This window comes from Eleutherodactylus coqui, chromosome 1, assembly GCF_035609145.1.
Source record: "Eleutherodactylus coqui strain aEleCoq1 chromosome 1, aEleCoq1.hap1, whole genome shotgun sequence".
NCBI lineage: Eukaryota > Metazoa > Chordata > Amphibia > Anura > Eleutherodactylidae > Eleutherodactylus > Eleutherodactylus coqui.
The window spans coordinates 221,892,540-221,919,262 of NC_089837.1; the positions used below are offsets into that span (position 1 = coordinate 221,892,540).

The window sequence follows — 26,723 nt, forward strand, 5'->3', positions numbered from 1 at the left end:
ATTGTATCTGCTATATAGGTACAGAGGTGCCTATTTCTTACCTAGCAAGCACTGTAGTAAACCCTGAAATTCTGTCCCTAAACAGCAATATTAGAATAGCGCAACCATCCTGAAAAATGCAACCTGAACATACCTTTGGGAACCTGGCCCTAAACATCCTTCAATTCATATCCCTAATAGTCAAAACTACCTTGCAATGCTTTTCACCAGGTTTTTAAGCTGGCTCATCCAGAAATTGGAGCAGCATTTTGTTAAGACAGACGTTCATATGGCAGCTTGGCCCAACCAACCAATCACTGAGCAGTACATCAGGGTGGCAGGCAAATAAGCATGTTGGCATACCCCCTCCCTGATTAGCCAGGTACTGACCAGTGCATACCATCAAGGGCAGGACCTGTGTGAATATCATTCAAATGCTGCCATTTGAATGTTTGTCTTGATGTGCCAGTATATTACCTGATAACACAGAGCTTGCCCTGACGATCACAGCTGGTCACTCCATTTGGCTTCATTCTAAGAAGGAGTTGCATAGATTGGATAAACTCATTAAGTTTAAGATGGATTTTTTTTCTTATACCTACGAATTACGCATTGTCATATGGTTACTTTGCTGTATTGAACAATAAACACTTACAGTGTAACCACTCTCTTTTACAGGTTCAAGTTTTACCCCATCATCTAGTATTTATGCAAATAACTCAGTAACCAATTCAACAAACTTTACTAATCCGCAGCAGGTAAGGAAAATGATACTGATCTCTAAATTGAACAATGAGTAACATGAACATAATATATTGTGTATAGATTTCAGTCTCTACCTATGGGACCCTGTGTGGCACAGAGCATTTATGCAGCAGTATGCAATCCTAAGCTCACACTCACGACCTGAAGGTTGCAAATTCAATTCCCCTCATGGTTCAGGTAGCCTTACTCTTTCTACCTATTGGACATCTTCTCATCTTTCCAATAGAAAGTCTAATATTCTTGTGTCTACTGAAGCAGTCTATTTTCCCAGGAATGTTGATTTCCTAAAGTGATTTATTAATAGTGTTCACTATTATTTGTAATTTCTCTTACATAAATCATTAAGTAACATTCTGCTAACATCACTTTTGAGCCCTATTTAAGAAGTATATGTGTGGCATAGTTTATTTTTATGGGATGCCGCTTTACTAAATAATAGTCAACTATCCTATTCCATACAGTAAAAGGAAGAAAAAAAATGCTGATGCATATCTTCCTGCTATCATCCAAAAGGACACTCTTTTGGCATATGCCGGGTCAATAGAGCCCTACATATATGTTCAACACCCGCATTCTAAGTTTTCCCAGCGCATATGTTGATTGCAGTTTTGAAATGAGATGTAAAGCCTAACTTCAAATCCACCCCTATCCAGTAATTGTTGCTGGGTAGACTGAATCATAGAGGTGTATTGCTATTCACTACAATTTACAAATACCCTTGTAATGAATTGAGTTTAATTGGGGGACTTGCCAATCTTCGTATGTAAAATGGGCATTTGCAAGAATCAAAGTTAATGTCCATTGTATATCTGTAATAACAAATACACACATTAGAGATGAACGAGCATACTCGCTAAGGACAATTGCTCGATCGAGCATTGTCCTTAGTGAGTACCTGCCCGCTCGGAAGAAAAGGTTCGGCTGCCGGCGCTGGTGAGAGGTGAGTTGCGGCAGTGAGCAGGGGGGAGCGGGGGGAGAGAGGGAGAGAGATCTCCCTTCCGTTCCTCCCCGCCGGCAGCCAAACTCTTTTTTCCGAATGGGCAGGTACTCGCTAAGGACAATGCTCGATCGAGTGATTGCCCTTAGCGAGTATGCTCGCTCATCTCTAATACACATGAACTGATAATATGTTGACTTTCTTTAATAAATAAGCTTACATGCCAATAGACAAGATTGTCAAAGAGAATATGTTTGGAGTGGATGTCATAGAACAAAAATTAGTTGAGACATTATTTGGAGGTGAAAGTTACAAATTTGCAAAGAACTATCTGCCATTCTCCGGTACATCACTCTGGATTGAGGGTGATGATGACCTGTTGGGTAGCCCTCAGCTTCCTAAGTTTACCAGTAAATGTAATATGCTTCTGACCTTCTACTCTTGTCACTTTCATCAATGCTGTGCAGGTGAAAATATGATGTATAAGTAGCTAAAATGATTTGGTAATGAAGTCATTCATTGGCACGGTCTTTCCGATAGGAGTGGTTTGCTTTCAACTGACAAATCTCAGATGGTAATATTATACAAGATATACATCTGGGGGAAAATATATGTCAAACCATTGCAATGGATGAAAAGGCGAACAGTATGGCTTTTTATAATTCCTCGTAGCCACCTGTGGAAAAGGCTTTAAGGAATGCACTGTAATGATAGGCTACAGCACGGCATTCAATGTGACTAAGATTTTAAGACCAAGTATTTTGTAAGCGATTTTCTTTGGCTATGTGCTAATTCAATGTTAAATCTACCTGAAGTAACAGGATACTGGCTTCAACCTAGTGTTAAGTGCTAATTAATCCTTGCTGCTGCCAAAACTCAAATAATCATTTCACTACTTCACTTAATAAATTGTTCCTACTGTTCTAGGATTATCCCTCTTACACAGCTTTCGGCCAAAACCAATATGCACAGTATTACTCAGCATCAACATATTCAACCTACATGACCCCAAATAACACAGTGGATGGCACCTCATCATCATCAACGTATCAGTTACAGGATTCGCTTTCTGGCCTAACTACCCAACCAGGTACAGATCTTCATTCAGGTAAACTGTAGATAGAATCACTTTTAAGCAAATTTGCTGAGAGATTTAAGTGTACTATATCCTGTATATTCTCAAGACATAATTCTTACATTTTGCCTTTGATGATTATCCAAACTTTTTTTTAACCTCGTGAGCCACATTTAGTGCACAAAGGTTGCACTGAACAACTTGTTACCGGTACTTATTAATGAAAATCAAATATATTATTTAACACTTTACTCAAATGGGCATAATCATTGATGTGCAAGTGGAGGCCACACTTGCAACACTACCTTCTGGTAAAAATGGACAGTATATCACCCCAGAGCTGGTCTAGCTCAAAATGTCTCCCAGGTCATCTGCATTTGGGACTGTGGATGAGCAGGATGTGTTCAGAGAGGAGAAGGAGCCTACAGGATGCTTTTGTGCATTGCAAGTTTTCATCAGTTTTCTGTTAACGAGCCTTTTTGTATGTCACATTCACACGAGCGTGAACGAGCCGTGTCCAATATTCTCGGGCACGACTCACATCGAACAGCACACAGACTTATTGGCGAAATATACCCATGGCTTCTTCATTGTTATATGTCTTAGTTGTCTATAGACATGGCCACCAGCACGGCTTGCGGTTACTGTGCAATGTTCAGTTGGGTGTCTAGTTATTCCCTGTCCTGTCCCCAGCGTAGGCAGCTTATTGCCATCATGCTCATATGAATTCTGGTATCTGTTATTGCTTAAGAGGAGCAGGATGGGTCGTAGCTAGAGATGAGCGAACGTGTTCGTCCGAGCTTGATATTCGTGCGAATATTAGGGTGTTCGGGATGTTCGTTATTCGTAACGAGCACCACGCGGTGTTCTGGTTACTTTCACTTCCTTCCCTGAGACGTTAGCGTGCTTTTCTGGCCAATTGAAAGACAGGGAAGGCATTACAACTTCCCCCTGCAACGTTTAAGCCCTATACCACCCCCCTGCTGTGAGTGGCTGGCGAGATCAGGTGTTCGCCTAATATAAAAGTCGGCCCCTCCCGCGGCTCGCCTCAGATGCGGTGTGAGTTAGATGAGGGACAGTGCTGTTTATACCGGAGCTGCTGTAGGGAAAGAATTGGTAGTTAGTGTAGGCTTCAAGACCCCCCAAAGGTCCTTATTAGGGCCACTGATAGCTGTGTGTTGGCTGCTGTTAGCAGTGGCATTTTTTTTTCTTCTCAAAATCGCCTCTGCAGACCGTTGCACCTGGCATTAGGGACAGAAGTGCTGCATAGGCAGGGAGAGTGTTAGGAGTGAGTGTAGCCTTCAAGAACCTCAACGGTCCTTTCTAGAGCCATATTTATCCGTGTGCAGTACTGTCCAGGCTGCTGTTAGCTGTGCTGCATTTTTTTTGGGCTTCTCAAAATCGCCTCTGCAGAGCATTCCACCCTCCATTGATACTGCAGGGAAAGAATTGTATAGGCAGGGCCACAACACAGTTATTATTCATAGAATATACGCAGTGCTGCCTTTTGGTGGAAAAACAAGTGAAAACAAATCTATTTGTCCAGCCTCTGTCCGTCCTTACGGGCGGTGGAGACGTGTGAGCTGCGTGAAGAACAGTGCTAAATCATACGCACCCAGCTACGCTTTACTGCTGGCTTCGCCATTTGCTTTCCTTAATTGGGAAAAAAAATACCTGCTCTGCCAGAGTTATAATAACTCTGCTACCCTCACGTTCTGTGACACATAAGCAGGGACACAGCACAGTTATTAAACTTCTCATGTTCATAGAATATACGCAGTGCTGCCTTTTGGTGGAAAAACAAGTGAAAACAAATCTATTTGTCCAGCCTCTGTCCGTCCTTACGGGCGGTGGAGACGTGTGAGCTGCGTGAAGAACAGTGCTAAATCATACGCACCCAGCTACGCTTTACTGCTGGCTTCGCCATTTGCTTTCCTTAATTGGGAAAAAAAATACCTGCTCTGCCAGAGTTATAATAACTCTGCTACCCTCACGTTCTGTGACACATAAGCAGGGACACAGCACAGTTATTAAACTTCTCATGTTCATTGAATATACGCAGTGCTGCCTTTTGGTGGGAAAAAACTGAAAACAAATCTATTTGTCCAGCCTCTGTCCGTCCTAACGCCTGTGGACACGTGTGAGCTGCGTGAAAAACATTGCTAAATCATACGCACCCAGCTACGCTTTACTGCTGGCTTCGCCATTTGCTTTCCTTAATTGGGAAAAAAAATACCTGCTCTGCCAGAGTTATAATAACTCTGCTACCCTCACGTTCTGTGACACATAAGCAGGGACACAGCACAGTTATTAAACTTCTCATGTTCATTGAATATACGCAGTGCTGCCTTTTGGTGGGAAAAAACTGAAAACAAATCTATTTGTCCAGCCTCTGTCCGTCCTAACGCCTGTGGACACGTGTGAGCTGCGTGAAAAACATTGCTAAATCATACGCACCCAGCTACGCTTTACTGCTGGCTTCGCCATTTGCTTTCCTTAATTGGGAAAAAAAATACCTGCTCTGCCAGAGTTATAATAACTCTGCTACCCTCACGTTCTGTGACACATAAGCAGGGACACAGCACAGTTATTAAACTTCTCATGTTCATTGAATATACGCAGTGCTGCCTTTTGGTGGGAAAAAACTGAAAACAAATCTATTTGTCCAGCCTCTGTCCGTCCTAACGCCTGTGGACACGTGTGAGCTGCGTGAAAAACATTGCTAAATCATACGCACCCAGCTACGCTTTACTGCTGGCTTCGCCATTTGCTTTCCTTAATTGGGAAAAAAAATACCTGCTCTGCCAGAGTTATAATAACTCTGCTACCCTCACGTTCTGTGACACATAAGCAGGGACACAGCACAGTTATTAAACTTCTCATGTTCATTGAATATACGCAGTGCTGCCTTTTGGTGGGAAAAAACTGAAAACAAATCTATTTGTCCAGCCTCTGTCCGTCCTAACGCCTGTGGACACGTGTGAGCTGCGTGAAAAACATTGCTAAATCATACGCACCCAGCTACGCTTTACTGCTGGCTTCGCCATTTGCTTTCCTTAATTGGGAAAAAAAATACCTGCTCTGCCAGAGTTATAATAACTCTGCTACCCTCACGTTCTGTGACACATAAGCAGGGACACAGCACAGTTATTAAACTTCTCATGTTCATTGAATATACGCAGTGCTGCCTTTTGGTGGGAAAAAACTGAAAACAAATCTATTTGTCCAGCCTCTGTCCGTCCTAACGCCTGTGGACACGTGTGAGCTGCGTGAAAAACATTGCTAAATCATACGCACCCAGCTACGCTTTACTGCTGGCTTCGCCATTTGCTTTCCTTAATTGGGAAAAAAAATACCTGCTCTGCCAGAGTTATAATAACTCTGCTACCCTCACGTTCTGTGACACATAAGCAGGGACACAGCACAGTTATTAAACTTCTCATGTTCATTGAATATACGCAGTGCTGCCTTTTGGTGGGAAAAAACTGAAAACAAATCTATTTGTCCAGCCTCTGTCCGTCCTAACGCCTGTGGACACGTGTGAGCTGCGTGAAAAACATTGCTAAATCATACGCACCCAGCTACGCTTTACTGCTGGCTTCGCCATTTGCTTTCCTTAATTGGGAAAAAAAATACCTGCTCTGCCAGAGTTATAATAACTCTGCTACCCTCACGTTCTGTGACACATAAGCAGGGACACAGCACAGTTATTAAACTTAGATTATTCATTCACTAGAGGCAGTGGGGCCTTTCGTTTTCCCAAAAGGGCAAAAATTATATTTGGCCTGCAGTCTTGCGCCAATTTATTTCCTGCCTGTTAAATCAAATCACTGGTAATACAGCATGCTGAGGGGTAGGGGTAGGCCTAGAGGACGTGGACACGGCCGAGGACGCGGAGGGCCAAGTCAGGGTGTGGGCACAGGCCGAGCTCCTGATCCCGGTGTGTCGCAGCCGACTGCTGCGCGATTAGGAGAGAGGCACGTTTCTGGCGTCCCCACATTCATCGCCCAATTAATGGGTCCACGCGGGAGACGGTTATTAGAAAATGAGCAGTGTGAGCAGGTCCTGTCCTGGATGGCAGAAAGTGCTTCGAGCAACCTATCGTCAACACGCAGTTCTGCGCCGTCCACTGCTGCAAATCCGAATCCTCTGTCTGCTGCTCCTCCTTCCTCCCAGCCTCCTCACTCCACTACAATGACACCTGCTCAGGAGCGGGAACACTCCCAGGAACTGTTCTCGGGCCCCTGCTCAGATTGGGCAGCAGCGGTTCCTCTCCCACCAGAGGAGTTTATAGTCACTGATGCCCAACCATTCGAAAGTTCCCGGGGTCCGGGGGATGAGGCTGGGGACTTCCGCCAACTGTCTCAACAACTTTCTGTGGGTGAGGAGGACGATGACGATCATACACAGTTGTCTTGCAGTGAGGTAGTAGTAAGGGCAGTAAGTCCGAGGGAGCAGCGCACAGAGGATTCGGAGGAAGAGCAGCAGGACGATGAGGTGACTGACCCCACCTGGTGTGCAACGCTTACTCAGGAGGACAGGTCTTCAGAGGGGGAGTCAAGGGCATCAGCAGGGCAGGTTGCAAGAGGCAGTGCGGTGGCCAGGGCCAGGGGTAGAGGCAGGGCCAGACCGAATAATCCACCAAGTGTTTCCCAAAGCGCCCCCTCGCGCCATGCCACCCTGCAGAGGTCGAGGTGCTCTAAGGTCTGGCAGTTTTTCACAGAGACGCCTGACGACCGACGAACAGTGGTGTGCAACCTTTGTTGCGCAAAGCTCAGCCGGGGAGCCAACACCAACAGCCTCACCACCACCACCATGCGCAGGCATATGATGGCCAAGCACCCCACAAGGTGGGACGAAGGCCGTTCACCGCCTCCGGTTTGCACCCCTGCCTCTCCCCCTGTGCCCCAACCTGCCACTGAGATGCAACCCCCCTCTCAGGACACAGGCACGACCGTCTCATGGCCTGCACCCACACCCTCACCTCCGCTGTCCTCGGCCCCATCCACCAATGTCTCGCACCGCACAGTCCAGCCGTCGCTAGCGCAACTGTTGGAGCGCAAGCGCAAGTACGCTGCCACGCACCCGCACGCTCGAACGTTAACCGTCCACATCGCAAAATTCATCAGCCTTGAGATGCTGCCGTATAGGGTTGTGGAAACGGAGTCCTTCAAAAGTATCATGGAGGCGGCGGCCCCGCGCTACTCAGTTCCCAGTCGCCACTACTTTTCCCGATGTGCCGTCCCAGCCCTGCACGACCACGTCTCCCGCAACATTGTACGCGCCCTCACCAACGCGGTTACTGCCACGGTCCACTTAACTACGGACACGTGGACAAGCACAGGCGGGCAGGGCCACTACATCTCCCTGACGGCACATTGGGTGAATTTAGTGGAGGCTGGGACAGAGTCAGAGCCTGGGACCGCTCACGTCCTACCCACCCCCAGAATTGCGGGCCCCAGCTCGGTGCTGGTATCTGCGGAGGTGTATGCTTCCTCCACTAAAGCACCCTCCTCCTCCTCCTCCTCCTCTGTCTCGCAATCAAGATGTGTTAGCAGCAGCATGTCGCCAGCAGTCGGTGTCGCGTGGTGTGGCAGCACAGCGGTGGGCAAGCGTCAGCAGGCCGTGCTGAAACTACTCAGCTTAGGCGATAAGAGGCACACGGCCCACGAACTGCTGCAGGGTCTGACACAGCAGACCGACCGCTGGCTTGCGCCGCTGAGCCTCCAACCGGGCATGGTCATGTGTGACAACGGCCGTAACCTGGTGGCGGCTCTGCAGCTCGGCAGCCTCACGCACGTGCCATGCCTGGCCCACGTCTTTAATTTGGTGGTTCAGCGCTTTCTGAAAAGCTACCCACGCTTGTCAGACCTGCTCGTAAAGGCGCGCCGGCTCTGCGCACATTTTCGCAAGTCCCACACGGACGCTGCCACCCTGCGCACCCTGCAACATCACTTTAAGCTGCCAGTGCACCGACTGCTGTGCGACGTGCCCACACGGTGGAACTCTACGCTCCACATGTTGGCCAGGCTCTATGAACAACGTAGAGCTATAGTCGAATACCAACTCCAACATGGGCGGCGCAGTGGGAGTCAGCCTCCTCAATTCCTTTCAGAAGAGTGGGCCTGGTTGGCAGACATCTGCCATGTCCTTGGTAATTTTGAGGAGTCTACCCAGGTGGTGAGCGGCGATGCTACAATCATTAGCGTCACCATTCCTCTGCTATGCATCTTGAGAAATTCCCTGCAAACCATAAAGGCAGCTGCTTTGCGCTCGGAAACGGGGGCGGGGGAAGACAGTATGCCGCTGGATAGTCAGGGCACCCTCCTGTCTATTTCTCAGCGCGTACAGGAGGAGGAGGAGGAGCATGAGGAGGATGAGGAGGAGGGGGAAGAGACAGCTTGGGTCGCTGCTGACGGTACACCGGCTGATTGCCTGTCATCCTTTCAGCGTGTATGGCCTGAGGAGGAGGAGGAGGAGGAGGAGGAGGAGGAGGAGGAGGATCCTGAAAGTGATCTTCCTAGTGAGGACAGCCATGTGTTGCGTACTGGTACCCTGGCACACATGGCTGACTTCATGTTAGGATGCCTTTCTCGTGACCCTCGCGTTGCACGCATTCTGGCCACGACGGATTACTGGGTGTACACACTGCTCGATCCACGGTATAAGGAGAACCTGCCCACTCTGATTCCCGAAGAGGAAAGGGGTTCGAGAGTGTTGCTATACCACAGGACCCTTGCGGACAAGCTGATGATAAAATTCCCAGCCGACAGCGCTAGTGGCAGAAGGCGCAGTTCCGAGGGCCATGTTGCAGGGGATGTGCGTAGATCGAGCAGCATGTACATCCCAGGCAGTGCAACAGTCTTTAAGGGCCTGGCCAGCTTTATGGCTCCCCACCAAGACTGTGTCACCGCTCCCCAGTCACGGCTGAGTCGGCGGGAGCACTGTAAAAGGATGGTGAGGGAGTACGTAGCGGATCGCACGACCATCCTTGGTGACGCCTCTGCCCCCTACAACTACTGGGTGTCGAAGCTGGACACGTGGCCTGAACTAGCCCTGTATGCCCTTGAGGTGCTTGCTTGTCCTGCGGCTAGCGTCTTGTCGGAAAGGGTGTTTAGTGCGGCTGGGGGAATCATCACAGATAAGCGTAGCCGCTTGTCAACCGACAGTGCCGACAGGCTAACACTCATCAAGATGAACAAAGGCTGGATTTCCCCAGACTTCTGTTCTCCACCAGCGGACAGCAGCGATACCTAAGCAATACGTAGGCTGCACCCGCGGATGGAAGCTACGTTCTCTCTCACCATCCAAAACGGGGACATTTCTGCTTCATCAATCTGTGTCTAATATTCCTCCTCCTCCTCCTCCTGCTCCTCCTCCTGAAACCTCACGTAATCACGCTGAACGGGCAATTTTTCTTAGGGCCACAAGGCTCACTCAAATAATTTTTCAGAACAATTTTTATAAGTTTCAATTAGCTTAAAAGCGTTGGAACTTTAACTTGAACCAATTTTTCGTTACACTGGGCTGCCTCCAGGCCTAGTTACCACTTAAGCCACATTAACCAAAGCGATTCACCTGCCATCTTGGTTGGGCATGGCCAATTTTTACTGAGGTACATTAGTACTGTTGGTACACCAATTTTTTGGGGCCCTCACCTACAGTGTAATCATAGTAATTTCTATGTTCTTCGCCTGCACTCATGGTACAGAAAGGTGTGTGGGGTTGGCCTACACTTTAGCTACATAAATGTCACTTGTGCCTTGGCTATACTAAGGCTACTGAAATGGAACTAAGACTGCGCTCCCGCTATACTGCTGCTTCAGAATTGTTACTGGGGCCTGTCTTGAGTGCTACTATTGCTTACATGGAACGAAGACTGCGCTCCCGCTATACTGCTGCTTCAGAATTGTTACTGGGGCCTGTCTTGAGTGCTACTATTGCTTACATGGAACGAAGACTGCGCTCCCGCTATACTGCTGCTTCAGAATTGTTACTGGGGCCTGTCTTGAGTGCTACTATTGCTTACATGGAACGGACACGTGGAGAGGACACGTAGTGCCTCAAAAACATCCCCCTCCTCCTCCAACAGGGAAAACATTGTTGGCAAATGCCTTTGCATTGGTTCGTCTGGTGGCAGTCCAAGAATTTCACCTTTACCGACACTACAAGAGAGCCCCCCCACCATCCCCCCGCCACGGCCCACTTAATCCTGGCCACATTCCGAAAACCAACAAAATACAACCGTGGTACTAGGTCCGCAGTCACCACCACATTACCACCAACGCGGTTACTGTTAAGGTGCATATTACCAGTCTGACTGGGGCATGCAGACACCTTGACAGAATGAATAGTGTGTGGCACATAGGTTCCCCATTGCTATGCCCACGTGTGCAGCTCCTGATGGCGGTGGCACAGGATTATATTTCTCATTGCTTCTGTACAGCATTGTGGGCTATCGCCCCGCCCCTATTAAAGAGGGTCGCTACCTAGCCGTGCCAACCCTGTGCAGTGTGTGCCTGCGGTCCCTCGTCGTGGCAGACGCACTTCTAAATAGACATGAGGGTGGTGTGGCATGAGGGCAGCTGAAGGCTGCGCAGGGACAGTTTGGTGTGCGCTGTGGGGGGGAGGGGGTGCGGTTGGGCAGCATGTAACACAGGAGAAGTGGCAGTGGAGTGTCATGCAGGCGGTGATTGTGCTTTGTTGGAGGTAGTGTGGTGCTTAGCAAAGGTATGCCATGCTAATGAGGGCTTTTCAGAAGTAAAAGTTGTTGGGGGGGGGGGCCCACTCTTGCCGCTATTGTGGCTTAATAGTGGGACCTGTGAACTTGAGATGCAGCCCAACATGTAGCCCCTCGCCTGCCCTATCCGTCACTGTGTCATTCCCATCACTTTCCTGAATTGCCCAGATTTTCACACATGAAAACCTTAGCGAGCATCGGCGAAATACAAAAATGTTCTGGTCGCCCATTGACTTCAATGGGGTTCGTTGTTCGAAACGAACCCTCGAGCATCACGGGAAGTTCGTTCCGAATAACGAACACCCGAACATTTTGGTGTTCGCTCATCTCTACTCGTAGCTAATCTCTATGGCCACATGGTGCCATTCCCCTGTATTCTGTGCCCCATAATAACCACTTCACCCCTAAACCTAGAAGAATGAAGCACAATAGAGGTCAAGTGGAGAAAAAAATGGCTAATAGTGTAAAGGCCCTTTTACATGGGATTAGAATCTCAGCATTGCTACTGTATTCTTTGGCCTTTTCGTATCACTATTGTTTTCTTACAAAAATCTGCCTCTTAAAGGAGATGGAATTGTTTAATGGCCCTCTTACACAAGTTGACTGTCAGGCGCTGAAGCTGTCCATCGATAATCACTGCTGTGCTTTCACATAGGAGCGATTATCACTCAGGGAATGAAAGCCAGTGGGCCAAAGATCATTCCGGCTTGCCCGCCTCCATTCACCGTAAACAGGCAGTTGTTCATAGATGAACACTAGCTGATCGTCTTTTGATTTTTATGCCTGTACAATCAGAACAATAAAAAATGATCATTTAGATTGTTCAGACATTTACACAAAACATTTATCAATCAGATTCCCACGATCCATCGAGAAACTAAATGACAATCGATCAGTGTAAAACGGGCCTAAGAGGTAACAGTATTACCAGAGCTCCGTAGATGGATTGTTAGTGTGCAGTGCTGATAATGTGTTTATGAGGCACTCTGACACTTAATGTTTTGGATGTAGTATGGCTTTTACAGTTAATGAGAACCTGTCAAGTCTTATATGATGTCTGTTTCCCCATGACACATTTATGCTAGGGCATCTTTTCTTAGAGATCTACATTGGGCTGTTCCTCTGTTATTTCTCCTAGAAATGTATGAATAAATTGAAAACTCTGTGTTAGTAGTGCTTGATTTGTCCCTACATAGTCTGACATATCCAATCGCTTATTATAAATACACCCTTGTTACCATCGCAGTCCTGGGTATAAACAGATCATGGGGGAGATCCTTGTATCGTCCCCTCATGTATTTATACATAGTTATTTGGTCACCTCTTAGCCGTCTTTTTTCCAGGGTGAATAATCCTAATTTTGATAGTCTCTCTGGATATTCCAGTCCTCCCATTCCATTTATGAGTTTAGTTGCCCTTCTTTGAATCCCCTTTTTCAAGTACTGGTTTCCAGAACTGTACACAGTATTTCATATGAGGCCTGACAAGTGCCTTATGTAGTGGAAGAATAATGTCCTCGTCCCTCGCCCCTATACTTCTTTTAATGCACCACAAGACTTTATTTGCTTTTGCAGCAGCTGACTGGCATTGGTTGCTCTAATTAAGTCTACAGTCCACTAGTACACCCAGGTCTTTTTCCATATCACTTTTCCCTAGTAGTACCCCATTTAGTGTGTATTGGTGACATCCCTTTCTCCTGCCCATGTGCATAACCTTACATTTATCAATATTGAACTTCATTTGCCATTTTTCAACCTGGGCCCCCAACTTATCTAGGTCTGTTTGTAGCTGCATATTGTCCTGCTTTGTATTAATTATCTTGTATAATTTTGTATCGTCTGCAAATATTGATATTTTACTGTGCAGTCCCTCTATCAGGCAATTGATGAATATATTGAACAGATGGGGCCTAGTACTGAACCCTGTGGCACCCCGCTAGCAATGGTGGCCCAATCAGAGTATGAATCATTTATTACCACCCTCTGCTTTCTACCTCCGAGCTGGTTCTTTACCCAGATACACACGTTTTCACCCAGACCAAGCTGTCTCAGTTTATATATCAGCCTATTATGTGACCTGGTGACAAATGCTTTAGAAAAATCCAGATATAAAAGATCATTAGACTCTCCCTGGTCCAGCCTAGAACTTACTTCATTGTAGAAGCTAATCAAATTGATTTGGCATGATTGACCCTTCATGAACCCATGCTGATGAGGAGTTATACCATTGTTTTCTTGATTCCCGCGAATATGTTTCCAATTATTGAAGTGAGACTTACCGGCATGTAGTTACCAGGCTCTCTTTTAGACCCTTTTTGTATATTGGGACCACATTGGCAATGCACCAATCTAGTGGTACAACCCCGGTCTCAATAGTGTTTATAAATATAAGAAAAAGCAGTCTAGCTATCACGTCACTTAGTTCCCTTAGAAGCTTTGGGTGTATTTCATCTGGGCCTGGTGATCATTCGATTTAAATCCTTCTTAACCGGCTCTGCACTCCCTCTTGTGTTAGGTGAACAATACTTAGGGGGGGGGGGGGAGGTGGCAGGGGGGTTGCTTTATCCCCCTGCATCTCGTGTGGCATTTCTTTTTTATTCGCGAATACACTTGAGAAAAAACTATTTAATAGATTTGCCTCCCCCCTTCCCCTTCGTCTTCTATGGTTTCTGCTGCATTATTTGTTAAGGGACCAGTGCTTTAAGTGCAAATCCTTTTACTGTTAATATAATTGAAGAATAGTTTAGGGTTATTTTTGCTCTCTTTGGCGATCAGTCTTTCTACCTTCTCCTCAGCAATTTTGATCTTTTCTTTACATGATTTGTTTTTTTCCCCTATGATTTTAGCACTTCTTCGCTGCCTTCTTGTTTTAGTAATTTAAAAGCTTTCTTTTTTCATTTATTGCTCCCCTTACAGTCTTGTTGAGCCACATTGGTTTCTTTCTACTTGTAGTTCTTTTATTTTTAAAGGGTATGAACTGCTCACATGAGGATATTTTTAAACTTCTTCCATTTGTCGTCTGCGCTGTCATTTTTAAAGGACATTGTCCCAATTAATGTTCCCAAGAGTAATTCTGAGCTGATCAAATTTTGCTTTACTTAAGTTCAGTTTTTTTGTCGCTCTATGATAGGCCTTCCTATTGAATAACAGCAGGAATTTAATTATATTGTGGTCACTATTTCCCAAGTGTCCCTCAACCTGTACCGCCATTATTCGGTCCAGTTTGTTAGTTAATACTAAGTCCAGAGTGTAAATTGTCCCACCTTGCTTTATGTGCTGCAGCTCTGTTCCTGTCGGCAGGTATACTCACATGCCTTCACATTGCCATCCGGCTGCTTTGGCTTTAGTTAAACACATAAATTCCATATACAGGAGTCCGGCTTTTGTGAGATAGTTCCTGCTTTATTCAGAGGTGAGCAAGGTTCTATGTGAACCGAAACGCGTACTCTGTCTGTCTGTCATGAGCACAAGTTTGTTTGAATAAAGCAGGAACTATCTCACAAAAGCCGGACTCCTGTATATGGAATTTATGTGTTTAAGTCCAGAGTGGCCCTCCCTCTAGTTGGCTTCCACACAAGTGGTGAAAGGTAGTCATCTTTAATTTTTCTCCAAAACTTATTGCCCTTATGAGATTTATAGGTTTCGTCTTCCCATATTATATCCGGATAATTAAAGGAGATGTCCCGAGGCAGCAAGTGGGGTTATACACTTCTGTATGGCCATAATAATGCACTTTGTAATATACATTGTGCATTAATTATGAGCCATACAGAAGTTATAAAAAGTTTTTTACTTACCTGCTCCGTTGCTAGCGTCCTGGTCTCCATGGTGCCGACTAATTTTTGGCCTCCGATGGCCAAATTAGCCGCGCTTGCGCAGTCCGGGTCTTCTGCTGTTCTCTATGGGGCTCCGTGTAGCTCCGTGTAGCTCCGCCCCGTCACGTGCCGATTCCAGCCAATCAGGAGGCTGGAATCGGCAGTGGACCGCACAGAAGAGCTGCGGTCCACGAAGATAGAGGATCCCGGCGGCCATCTTCAGCGGTAAGTATTGAAGTCACCGGACCGCCGGGATTCAGGTAAGCGCTGTGCGGGTGGTTTTTTTAACCCCTGCATCGGGGTTGTCTCGCGCCGAACGGGGGGGGGGTTTAAAAAAAAAAAAACCCGTTTCGGCGCGGGACATCTCCTTTAAAGTCCCCCATAATAATTACTTCATTGCGGTTTGACACCTCTTCTATTTGTCTTAATAATAAGTTTTCAGTTTCTTCTGCTGCTTTTGGTGGGCTATAGAAAACCCCAGGATTTTGTTATTCTTTGCTCCCTGTATTTCTACTCACAGAGATTCCACATGTTCATCTCCTACACCTATATCGTCTCGTAGCTGCGGCATTAAGTATGATTTAACATACAGACATACCCCTCCCCCTTTCTGGTTCCCACAGTCTCTTCTGAAGAAATAGTAACCCTGTAAGTTCACCGCCCAATCGCACTTATCATCAAGCCATGTTTCCGTTGTTCCCACTATATCATAATTTTCTTCAGACATTCTCGGTTTGACCTCATCCACTTTACTGACCAGACTTTTTGCATTTGTTGCCATACAATTTATACTGTGCTTTTTATTCTTAATTTTCATTGTTCTGCCATTGGTCCTATTAGCTATTCTGCCAGTTCGAACTGTACTAACCCCACCTCCTGCTTGACCCCCAGGATCATTACTTGGTCCTAGGTCGCTGTCTACACTATATACTCCCCTATTTCTCTTTTTTCCCTCCCCCCAATCTTTAGTTTAAGCACTCCTTCAGCCTTCTAGCCATCTTCTCCCCCAGCACAGCTGCACCCTCCCCATTGAAATGCAGCCCATCCCTATGGTAGAGCCTGTAGCCAACAGCAAAGTCAGCCTAGTTTTCCAGAAACCCAAACCCCTTCTTCTTACACCAACTTCGAGCCACTTGTTTACCTCCCTAAGATTCTGCTGCCTTTCTAGTGTGGCTTGTGGTGCAGGTAGTATTCCTAGCTATGGAGGTTCTCGCTCTAAACTTGGATCCTAGGTCCCTGAATATGTTTTTGAAGGCCCTCCATTGACCTCTAATTTGTTTTTTAGTGCCAATGCGCACATGACCGCTGGATCCTCACAAGCCACTTCCAGTAATCTGTCAACCTGATCCGCAATGTGTCAAATTCAAGCACCAGGAAGACAACACACTATTCGACGATCTCGATCTTTGTGGCAGATTGCCCATCTGTCCCCCTTATAATTGAGTCCTCCACCACAATGACCTGTCTAGCCTGCCCTACGCTCCCCGTCCCCTTCTTACTGGAGCAGCCATCTCCCTGGCGTTCAGAGGGCATGTCGTGCTGCGGTGGTGCTGGGTCTGTAGTGATGAGCTTTCACTGGTTGACCTAGTGGGAAGAACTGAACTGTTTAGAAAAAATATAATAATTAGGCGCTTCTCCTCAAAAGTTTCTGGAGTATTACAATTTAATATAAACAGCTCTACCTTTACATTTTGAATGTTTGTGCACCTCAATGAGTCCCCATCTACTGTATATTTCAAACATATGGAAATCTAGGAATGGAGTTTACACTATGTATAAATGTAATGACAGATGATTTTTTTCATTTTACAGTCTTATATTCCAAAATTAAATGTTTTGTTTACTATGACAAAACTGTTATTCTTATTTGCAGTAGTTTTTATACATTTAACCATATTGTGCAAATGTTGGTATATAAATAAAATACTTTGATGAATCTTGTGCTTCAGTATCATAGGGAAATGCCAAAGGTCTTCAAATCATAGTTGCTACAAGTAGAAGAAATGACTGTGAACAGGAATATTTAACACACTCTTACAAAAGGTTAATGCAAATCAGCACTTGGAGAACCAGACAGTTAAAAGTCCAGTTGTTCCAAAACCATGCAGTGCTGACTTATGCAATTCTAAAATAGATGCATACCTTACGTTCAACAGGACAGCTGCTCATTCTGAATTAGAGATTAGCTTAATGAAATAAAGTTGGTTCTGAAGGAAGAAATAGTGAAGTGAAGGGCACAACAGTTGAGGTTCACTTACAAAGTGGTTGGGCAAAACCCCAAGAACATTAGTGTTAGACTGAACATTAATATACAACTTTATGTTAGTGACACAGACACATCCCTTATGATGAAATGTTATGTATATGTTCTATATAGCATTGCTGGGGTGAATTCCAAGTCTCTACTAGCAGTCTAATGTAAACTATGCTGAGTAGTATTCTAAATGCAATAAAACTCAGGAAATGTGCAGGAATAATAGCTGGACTTAGTGATGTGAGTATCTGTATTGCCTTTGATGCTGTACGGTTTAGTAGCTTGAAGCCAGTGTCTTTAAACTATACCCTATGAGTTCAGCTGTCGTTAAAGAATAATTAGTCACTACATTACTGTGCAATTACCATGAAATATCATTACACTTTTGTGTTTTGTATAAAGCAGCACATGCACAAAGGATTTTGATTGATCTCAGTCTTGTAATCAATCTTCTTTGGAATCATTTGTACATCAGCAACATGCTATACAAAACTGGCCAGGACAAAGGTTAAAAAAAAGCATAAAAAGCCACAGTGCGCACAAAGGAGTAAATGATTGGCCAAATTTAACCAATTATGCCATACATTTCTATCTTCTGACCATGGCTGATATTTTGGAGGTCTAATGTTTTCCATTGGCCATCTCGAAGCGTTGTTCTTTCTTGAAAAGATGTAAATCCAAAATGGCCAGAATCAGACCTTTCGAGTGATCCATCTTATGTGTATGGCACCTTAAGAGTCTTTAGGCACCCTAAAACATTAGGACATAAGTGTGGTCTGAAATGCCTGTATCCCCTGTAGTTATGTTATTTGTTCACTATTAGATCAAGTAAGCATTGCAAACTTATTTTTATATCTTGGCAGCATCAATGCAGCATAAAACATCTCCCCTTTATTCATAGGTTAATCTCTAACTAAACTACCTAATGGGCCTAAAGGGGTCTTCCAAGTTATTTACTTTATAAACTTTCAGATTCTCCTTCCCCAAAACTATATAAAAAAAAATATATACTCACCACAGTGCTGGGCAACACCGTGGCATCTAACAGGTAATGTCCCGTAAACCTGTCACAATGGTTTCTATTATAGAACAGCAGCAGGTTTTAGAGATGTTATCAGGAATGTCCCTATCAGGCCTTCTCCTTCTATTGACCGCTGCAAACAAAAGGGGTGAGCGGCAGCAGGGAAGCATTACAACAGTGGGAGGTGACTATTGTATTTTTTTTATGTCCACTGCATCCGCCCATTGCCACCAATCAAGTATACTGCTAGTAGATTTTTGTATTCTTTCTTCTGCTATAGGGTCTCCTAACAACTCTTCTGCTCCTGATACCAAAATTTGTAATATTTGCACAATAATGGTCAAAGAAAGAGAGTGCAGCTGTAGATTACTATGCTAATTAGTAGGGCCCACCAAAAAAGCGGGCTATAAAGAAGCTCACTTGCAGAAAGGCACATAAAAAAGTTTGGCACAGCACAAGTGCAGTTATTTTGTCCTCATTCTCTTAATGGTACCAGGGAAGACATTTTGAAGGTATTCATCAGAATAGACCTGAAAGAGCTTGTAGTTATGAAGTCAGTCTTAACACTACAGGTTGATACCGAAGGTTGAACTAGATGAATTTGTGTTTTTTTCAACTTTACTATGTTGCTAAGGGTACTGCTAGCTTATGGGTTGTATTATTTTTTTTTAATAATGGATATATGTTGTAAGGGATCCTAAGGGATTGTACTAAAGTATTCTTACAAAAAGACCTTTTGACAGGTTTAGTGTCACACACAGAAGACTAATTATAATTAGTTGTCCATTAATAATTCTCAAATCTAAATGAAATACTATTTGCGTTCTCCTACATTCTTCAGTTTTTCTTTTCTACCTAAAAAAATAAATTTCCCTTCATTTCTCTTGAAAGGGTCTGCTCTAAGCAGTGGTCTGCAGTGCTGTGTAAAGCAGTATCACAACAGTAATGGTACAGAACAGCTGCCTCTCTATAGTGCCCTTTTGGCTTGTAACGATTTGACTTTTTTCCAACAGCCCAAGAAGCAGATGTGGTAAAGTGTGATCAGTATATGTTTGAAAACTATAAAAAAAAATGATGCCAGAAGTGGTCAAAGGGATTGTAAAAATCTTGGAGTCTTGATTATAGGAGAGGAAATGGATTTATGGACAGCTGGGGAATGCAAAAATAAGGGATTCTGCCATTCAGAAAAACACAAAGGTTATTGTAAATTTCTCAAGTCCATTGGTATATACTCCCCAAACAAAACCCCCATTAAATATACATATCAATGTACTGCCCCTGGTTCCTTTCTATTTATATATATAAATCTATACATGAGAAAGAATTTTCTAATTTTTCCCACATGCCATTTAAAAAGTGAAACTGGGATTTGCATGTAACAACGTCATGTTTGTTTTTAAATAGGATGCTGTGCAGCGTTTCATATAGAGTCACCGAGGCACATTTAAAGTGCACTGTGCAATTGTAAAACCCTATTGCACTACAGAACAGGACGAAACTGCATTTTATGATGGGAAAAAACATGTATAAACAATGCGATCTAGTAAATTATTCCTAGCATACAGTAAATGTACATTTTGTTGGGTGTAGTGTCTGCTATATTTTGATTAGCGCACAGAAACATATTGTTATGGGCTATATTCCAAGCAGCCATATGCAACTATGTCGGGCATTAACTTGGGCTAAAATGATGTAAGTGCAACATAAAGTTTTAATGCACCTATTGTGCCTGTAATAAAGGTGCTATTGCCTCTTTAACTATGACATTGTGCTGTGAACATAAGAGTTGTCCATATACAATAAATACGTGAAACAAGAATTTGTGCCATGAGTAAACATGAAGTTATTTTACTTTTCAGCAGCAAAGACTTACACATATTCTTAGACTCTTGCAGATGTATTTGCTGATCTTAAGATAAATTATACTATGCATGCTTGAGATTTGCAAAAAAAGTCATTAACATTTGAGAATTACATTCTTCAGCCCAGTTTGACAATTATTATATCTAATAAGACAGATATTAGAAGAACTGTAGAGAAAAAACAAACAAATCTAAAAGCGAATCTGAGCGTAAATATGATCGATCAAGCATTGCCCTTAGCGAGTACCTGCCCGCTTGGGAGCAAAGATTCGGCTGCCGGTGGCAGGCAGGGAACTGCGGGGGAGAGCGGGGAGGAACGGAGGGGAGATCTCTCTCCCTCTCTCCCCCCCCCCCCCCGCTCCCCCCTGCTGACTGCCGCAACTCACCTGTCACCCATGCCGGCAGCCGAACCTTTTCTCCCAAGCGGGGAGATACTCGCTAAGGACAATGCTCGATCGAGTAATTGTCCTTAGCGGGTATGCTCGCTCATCTCTAGTTGGGAGTTAAAAGCACAACATATCACCAAGAAACATCGGTAATATGTATATCTATTCAATTAAGACAAATATTCTTTCATTAAAGGGGTTATCTGGTTAACTTTTGCAATTTTAATTTCAGGTGCAGATGGGTGAGAATAACAAACCGGTTCTTCTGGCATCCGAGCTCACATCTTGGGAGCCATGATGCCAGGAGTTCGAAATGGTGATGCTGCAGCCTCTCATTGGCAGGCAGGTGTCTGAGAGAACTGGTTCGCTGGGCTGATGACAGTAACTACTGCTGTATTTGTTATTTTAACACATCTGCACCTGATGTTAAAATTTCTAAAAGTAACCAGACAACCCCTCTGAGTTTAGCCATATAGCTGGGAACGTATGAACCTGAAATACACTTCTTGCAAGTCTGACCAAGTCCAACGGCCCATTCAAATGGGCATATTTACAGGCTTTGTGCTGTTCATGTATTCCACGGACAACACACTGATCCATTATAACAAATTAAACTATGCAGATGAACATCTTTCACATAGACGGATGGTCCATGTTAAAAACAAAACAGCGTGTCGTATCTCTGATCTGTTTTCATAGATGGACAGGGTATGCAGAGAATGGTGTCTGCAACATTGGACAGCACCCGGATGGCAAATGTTTGCTGTTAGAGATGAGCGAGCACGCTCGGTAAGGTCACAGTTACTCGAGCGAGCCTCGCTCATCTTGAGTAACTGCCTTCTCCTCCAAGCGTGCTTGGGGGGGGGGGGGAGCTGAGAGGAGATTGATCTTTCTCTCCCCCCCGCCGCCCGCCGCCCCCTGAGCACACTTGGCGGAGATGGCAGTTTCTCGAGATGAGCGAGGCTCACTCGAGTAACTGACCTTACCGAGCATGCTCGCTCATCTCTATTTGCTGTCCAATAATTTTTTTTTTGCGCTTGAGAAGCTCAGGTATAACTCACATACTGCCTAACACTCCATCTGCAGTTCAAAGTCAAAACTTGTACAATAAGCCTCATAATTAAACGTAATAAAGTAAACCACACAATGAGGGGAAAACTGTTCTGTGTCTTATCAGGTCAATATTCTACATTCTAAGAATCACTGACCCTGTATTCTGATTACCGGTCTCTTTCTCTTAACTCTAGTAATGCTTGTACCTGTGTATGGCAAACTAAATTTTGTGATATCTGCACCATTGTTAACTACAATCTTGAGAAGGTCCTCAGCACTGCCGTTAAGTCGTCTGTCAAGATGTGATCAGGAGTCTTCCTATTCACTTCCACTTTTGAATCCATAAGATAGAAAAATCCAAAGCATTAAGCTTCAGTAAGAATTAATGTTTATGAATACATTCAGACAAAGTGACCAAAAAGCCCGCATTACCATTGTTTACCAAATGTTCTGCATTAATTGTTGTTTGTGATCATATATATTATATTTCTGATTCTAGCTATTCAATATACACAAGAGCTACATTGTTGTTTAGATTTCATGGTTATGTAGGAATTTATTGTAGTTACCCTGACTCAACTTAAATTTGCTGCTGGCAAAATGATACAGTACTTTGGACCCATAGGTATTTAAAGTGCACCTGAGTTTTCAAAAATTTTCAGAAGCAGCCCAGGTCTTCATTGCTCACTGCTTTGCTGCTGTGTACGCCCATTTTGACTTCTATCAATTCAGCTTTCCATGTAGATTTCCCAATTTTCTGCTGACCTGCTGTTTGCAATCTACTTACAGGTGGCCAATTGTTGTGCTAGTACTGTACTGGCCAGGACTTCCTCTCCCACACTTCCCATGATACCTTGCATAGCCCAGCTCCAATCAGCTGCAAAGCAGCATCTGAATGCCCGCCCCTCTGTTGCATGTAGTAACTAGCAATATCCCCACATCCCTGTTACTAGAGAAACCAAATGCCTAACGACAGGCAGTGGATTGCAAAGATGCCGGAAGGAAGACTTCTAGTGGCAGCCACTTCAAACTTGATTTTCAATGGTAAAACAAAAAAAAATGAATGCTAGTATGTCAAAAGTTTCTTAACACACGGGCTGTTAAATGAGCGTAAATTGTGTGAAACGTAGAGCTATCCATTAACAGCAACTCTTTTACAGAGTTACTATAGGTATATATGGCTAGCAGTTTAACCAAGATTTATGAACCCAAAAGTAAGCATATCAGCTTATCACATTTAAGAGGCAGAGCTGCAATGCTATTTTTTCTTAATATGTTCTTGTGTTTTTTCAGGAGATTTTGACACAGTACAGAGCCCCTCAACACCTATCAAAGATCTTGATGACAGGACGTGTAGAAGTGCTGGGTCAAAGTCTCGGGGAAGAGGCAGAAAAAATAATCCGTCACCTCCACCTGACAGCGATTTGGAAGTAAGACCTCATTTATGAATACACTGAAATTTCGCTCATGAAGTTGCTGTTCGGGCAGAGGTGTATGAGCATAACTGTCAAACAACTATCCCTGGTCAGCTCTGGAAGCATGTAGCCAGGGTATTTGCTGCCTGGCGCAAGAATAAGGAGAAGGTTATTTTTTCGTTGTAGGTATTTATTTTAAAGACTGTTGTTGCCAACATTTCGGAATTCCAAGTTTACTTTCAGCTATGAAGATTCAGGGCTGGCTTCTCTCCCAGCTACTATTGAATATGGATTTACACGTGCATTTGAGTAGTTTGCTATTAGGGGTTTGGAGCAATACTAAAATGCCAAAATAAGTATCCTGTGTTTTTTATTGAATGTAGGATTTTATTTCAAAGGGAGTTGCTGATTTAGTGAATGTGGAAGTGTGCTGTGCTTCTTCTAAACCATTCCCTTCAGTCTGTGCATAGAGCACTCTTTTCTTCTAGAGTGTATCTGTCTCAGGTGTCATACATTGCTTTCATATAAGTATGTCTTGCACTTTGAGATTGGGTTCTCATGTGTGGTTGTGTATTTACACACTAGTATCTTAATGTGAGGTTCAGTAAGTCTTCATTTCACACGTTTCTTTTTTGCTCTATTTTATTTTGTAAAAATAACAGTAAAATGTTTTATTGAAGTTTTTACAAAAAGTGCAGAAAAAAAGGCATAAAACCTTAGTCATCCTCAAATTAAGGCTCTATCTGTCCAGGAATCCAACATGACCTGCAATCTTGGACATTGATGACTTAGTATTTAATAGGCCCCACACTGCAACTGCAACCTTAGGTGCCACCTTATAGGCCTCGCTGTGCCCTTTACTAATTTACAGGACCCCTTGCTCTGCCCCATTACTAATTTATAGGCTTTGATGTGTCCCCTTAGTAATTTATAGATCTTTCTGCACCCCTTAATAGGCCCTGCTCTGTCCAGTTAGTAATTTATAGGCCCCTTGTCCACCTTAGTAATTTATAGGCCCCACTATGTCCTCGCAATAAGATAAAATAATAATAAATAAATAATAAAGTTTTAGACCTCCATATGTTCCCATGGCATTCTTCATGCTCTGACTTGGCCTCTTCTAACCAGAATCATGTAGAATGACACATATTGCGCAATTACCTCATTGTACTGTCTGTGTGACAGAGAAGGTGCAGGGCAGCGAAATAGGAAGTGCTTGGCTTTCTGCAATGCCACTGTCATAGTCAATGATATCCATGTCTTAAGGAAGCATATACAGTTGATTTTGAATAACGAGGACTAGATCGATCCCACCACTGAGTGGGACCCTCAGGCTCCAACAGTGGCCTGGATTTGGCAAGTGCTGATACTGGCTCAGCCACCATGTATTACAATATTGAGTATGAGATACTCCATATATCCTTCCATTTATCGTTGGGGGTGTATTGTGGTTAATAATATTGTGGTTAATATTAATAGACACACTAATTAAATAAATAGCAGGCATGAAAATAATGTACACTTAGGCTGGGCTCACACAAGTGGGTCGGATCCTGCAAATGGGAGGCCTACACCGGATTCTGGCTGTGAGTCCGGCCTTGCGTGCCTCCATTAACTGTACTGCGGATGACCATGAAGGCTCGCAGGCGGTCATGCACAGTGCAGTTTGTTTGTTTTGTTTATTTGTATTTCCCACACTGTTGTTTAGTGATGACGCAAGTACCCGCAGCCCTTACGCAATGTTGAACATTTTTCATTTACATCAATGAAGGCCGTCCACGTGGATTCCGCGGCAAAATAGAGCATACTGCGATTTTTCTTCCTCATGCGGAATACGCAATTAGTATCTATAAAAGAAAATGTTGTAAAATATTATTTTTGTTCCAGTTCAAAAAGTTATTTCTGTCTCACCCTTATGCAAGCCTAATGCTGCCTTTACAAGATTATTATGGAAAATATAGTCAAGTATTTCTAGGTTAGAAAGGAAAAAGCTGTGCAAGAAGGTCTTGAGAACTTATTCAGGGTCAGCATATGTATCACATTTATGTCATATTTAGCAGACATAGTAGACATTTTCTGAAATAACACCTAAGACTTTGTTAACCACAGTTGGAACTTATAAAAGAGAGACCTTTGTCTTATAATACTGGGAAATATGCTCAAAGCTGGCATCATTTGTGTATATTTTATAACAGTGTTGTATAAGAGTACTGAGAATTTTCAGACATCACTCCAACTTTATGTGGTGAACTGGGTTTCCAGGTTTGGCCAATCGGTTCTCCACCATTGGTACTGGGGCAAGGGGAGAAATTATATACCTTCTCACAGAGGGGTCAGTTAATGGGCAGGTGGTAACAGGCCAGTATAGGAGATGGCTTTGAGCATACTAAGGCCAAAGGCTTCTCAGGTCACGAGATACACCAGTTAACTACATTGTGTGTTAGCAAAACTTTGCTTGGCAACCATTCTGAAAACAATATAACTAGCCCCTGACCGGTCAGCACACTTTCGGCTCTGAGAAGAGTCAGAAGTCAACAATTGTACAATCAGTTTCATTATTGATCCTATTAACAGGATTCATTACTCTCTGGAGTAGCGGCTCACATATTCATAGTGCGCTCTTGTCATGCAGTGTAGAGACGTCTGGGGTACACTAACATCTTCATTACAGTGGTTTGACACTACAAGGAACTAGGCTCAATTTCTGCCTCTATTAATGCCTGCAGTGTGGGTTAGTCCCTGTTCCCCCGTGAGCTGGCTCTTTTTCAAAGGGGCGAAATAGCGTCACAAGTATTTAAAACAGATACATTTGAACAAACACCCAACAATAAAGCATTTTTAACAATACCCACATAATATGGTGTGACAATAATCAGAGTTATCCAACCCCTACTACATTGGCACCAAAGTTTGTCCCAATGACATTTTTGATACAAGGACCCAATTGTACATACAACAGTTATTGCTCAATGTTTCCTGGTACCTGAATAAAAAATTACTTTATGTCTTCAATGTGTGGTCCAAACTGACTTGGTGGCCATGAAAGGATCATTTGGCAACTGAAATATCTATTCAGGCATAGCTGTGTGCAAATAAAACAAAGAGGGAACCGCATGATGAACAGGAGCTCAGTCCCATATCCCATACAGCTGCATGTTCTTACTGGTAATACACATGGAAGGAAAAAAGTTGCCAAGAAGCATAATGTGACTTAGTAAACAGAACAAGCATTGAGGGAACAGTTCCACTCATTAGCCAACTGGCAGAAAACTTGCCAGTATTGTTCCGAATTCACTTTACATTTTACATGACATTAAAGTAATATAAATAAAATAATGAAAAGTATTGGGAAAAAAGGTCTCTTTTTACTCTTATGCTAAAAGCAAATGTAGAAAATACCCTAGCAACTTAATTAGATTCTA

The 26,723-nt window shown here is 43.9% G+C and overlaps 1 protein-coding gene across 16 annotated transcripts in view; it reads left to right on the forward strand.

The window, feature by feature from the left end:
- Positions 1-26,723, forward strand: part of EYA4 (EYA transcriptional coactivator and phosphatase 4) — a 294,629-nt gene that overhangs the window by 210,185 nt on the left and 57,721 nt on the right. For 11 of the 16 annotated variants that reach the window (XM_066605631.1, XM_066605638.1, XM_066605623.1 and 8 more), the window contains 3 exons: positions 658-737; positions 2,609-2,789; positions 23,180-23,316. In XM_066605631.1, coding sequence (XP_066461728.1) covers positions 658-737; positions 2,609-2,789; positions 23,180-23,316 — 398 coding nt within the window. The remainder of the gene's footprint in view (positions 1-657; positions 738-2,608; positions 2,790-23,179; positions 23,317-26,723) is intronic. The other 5 variants (XM_066605656.1, XM_066605689.1, XM_066605712.1 and 2 more) reach the window with 1 other exon arrangement.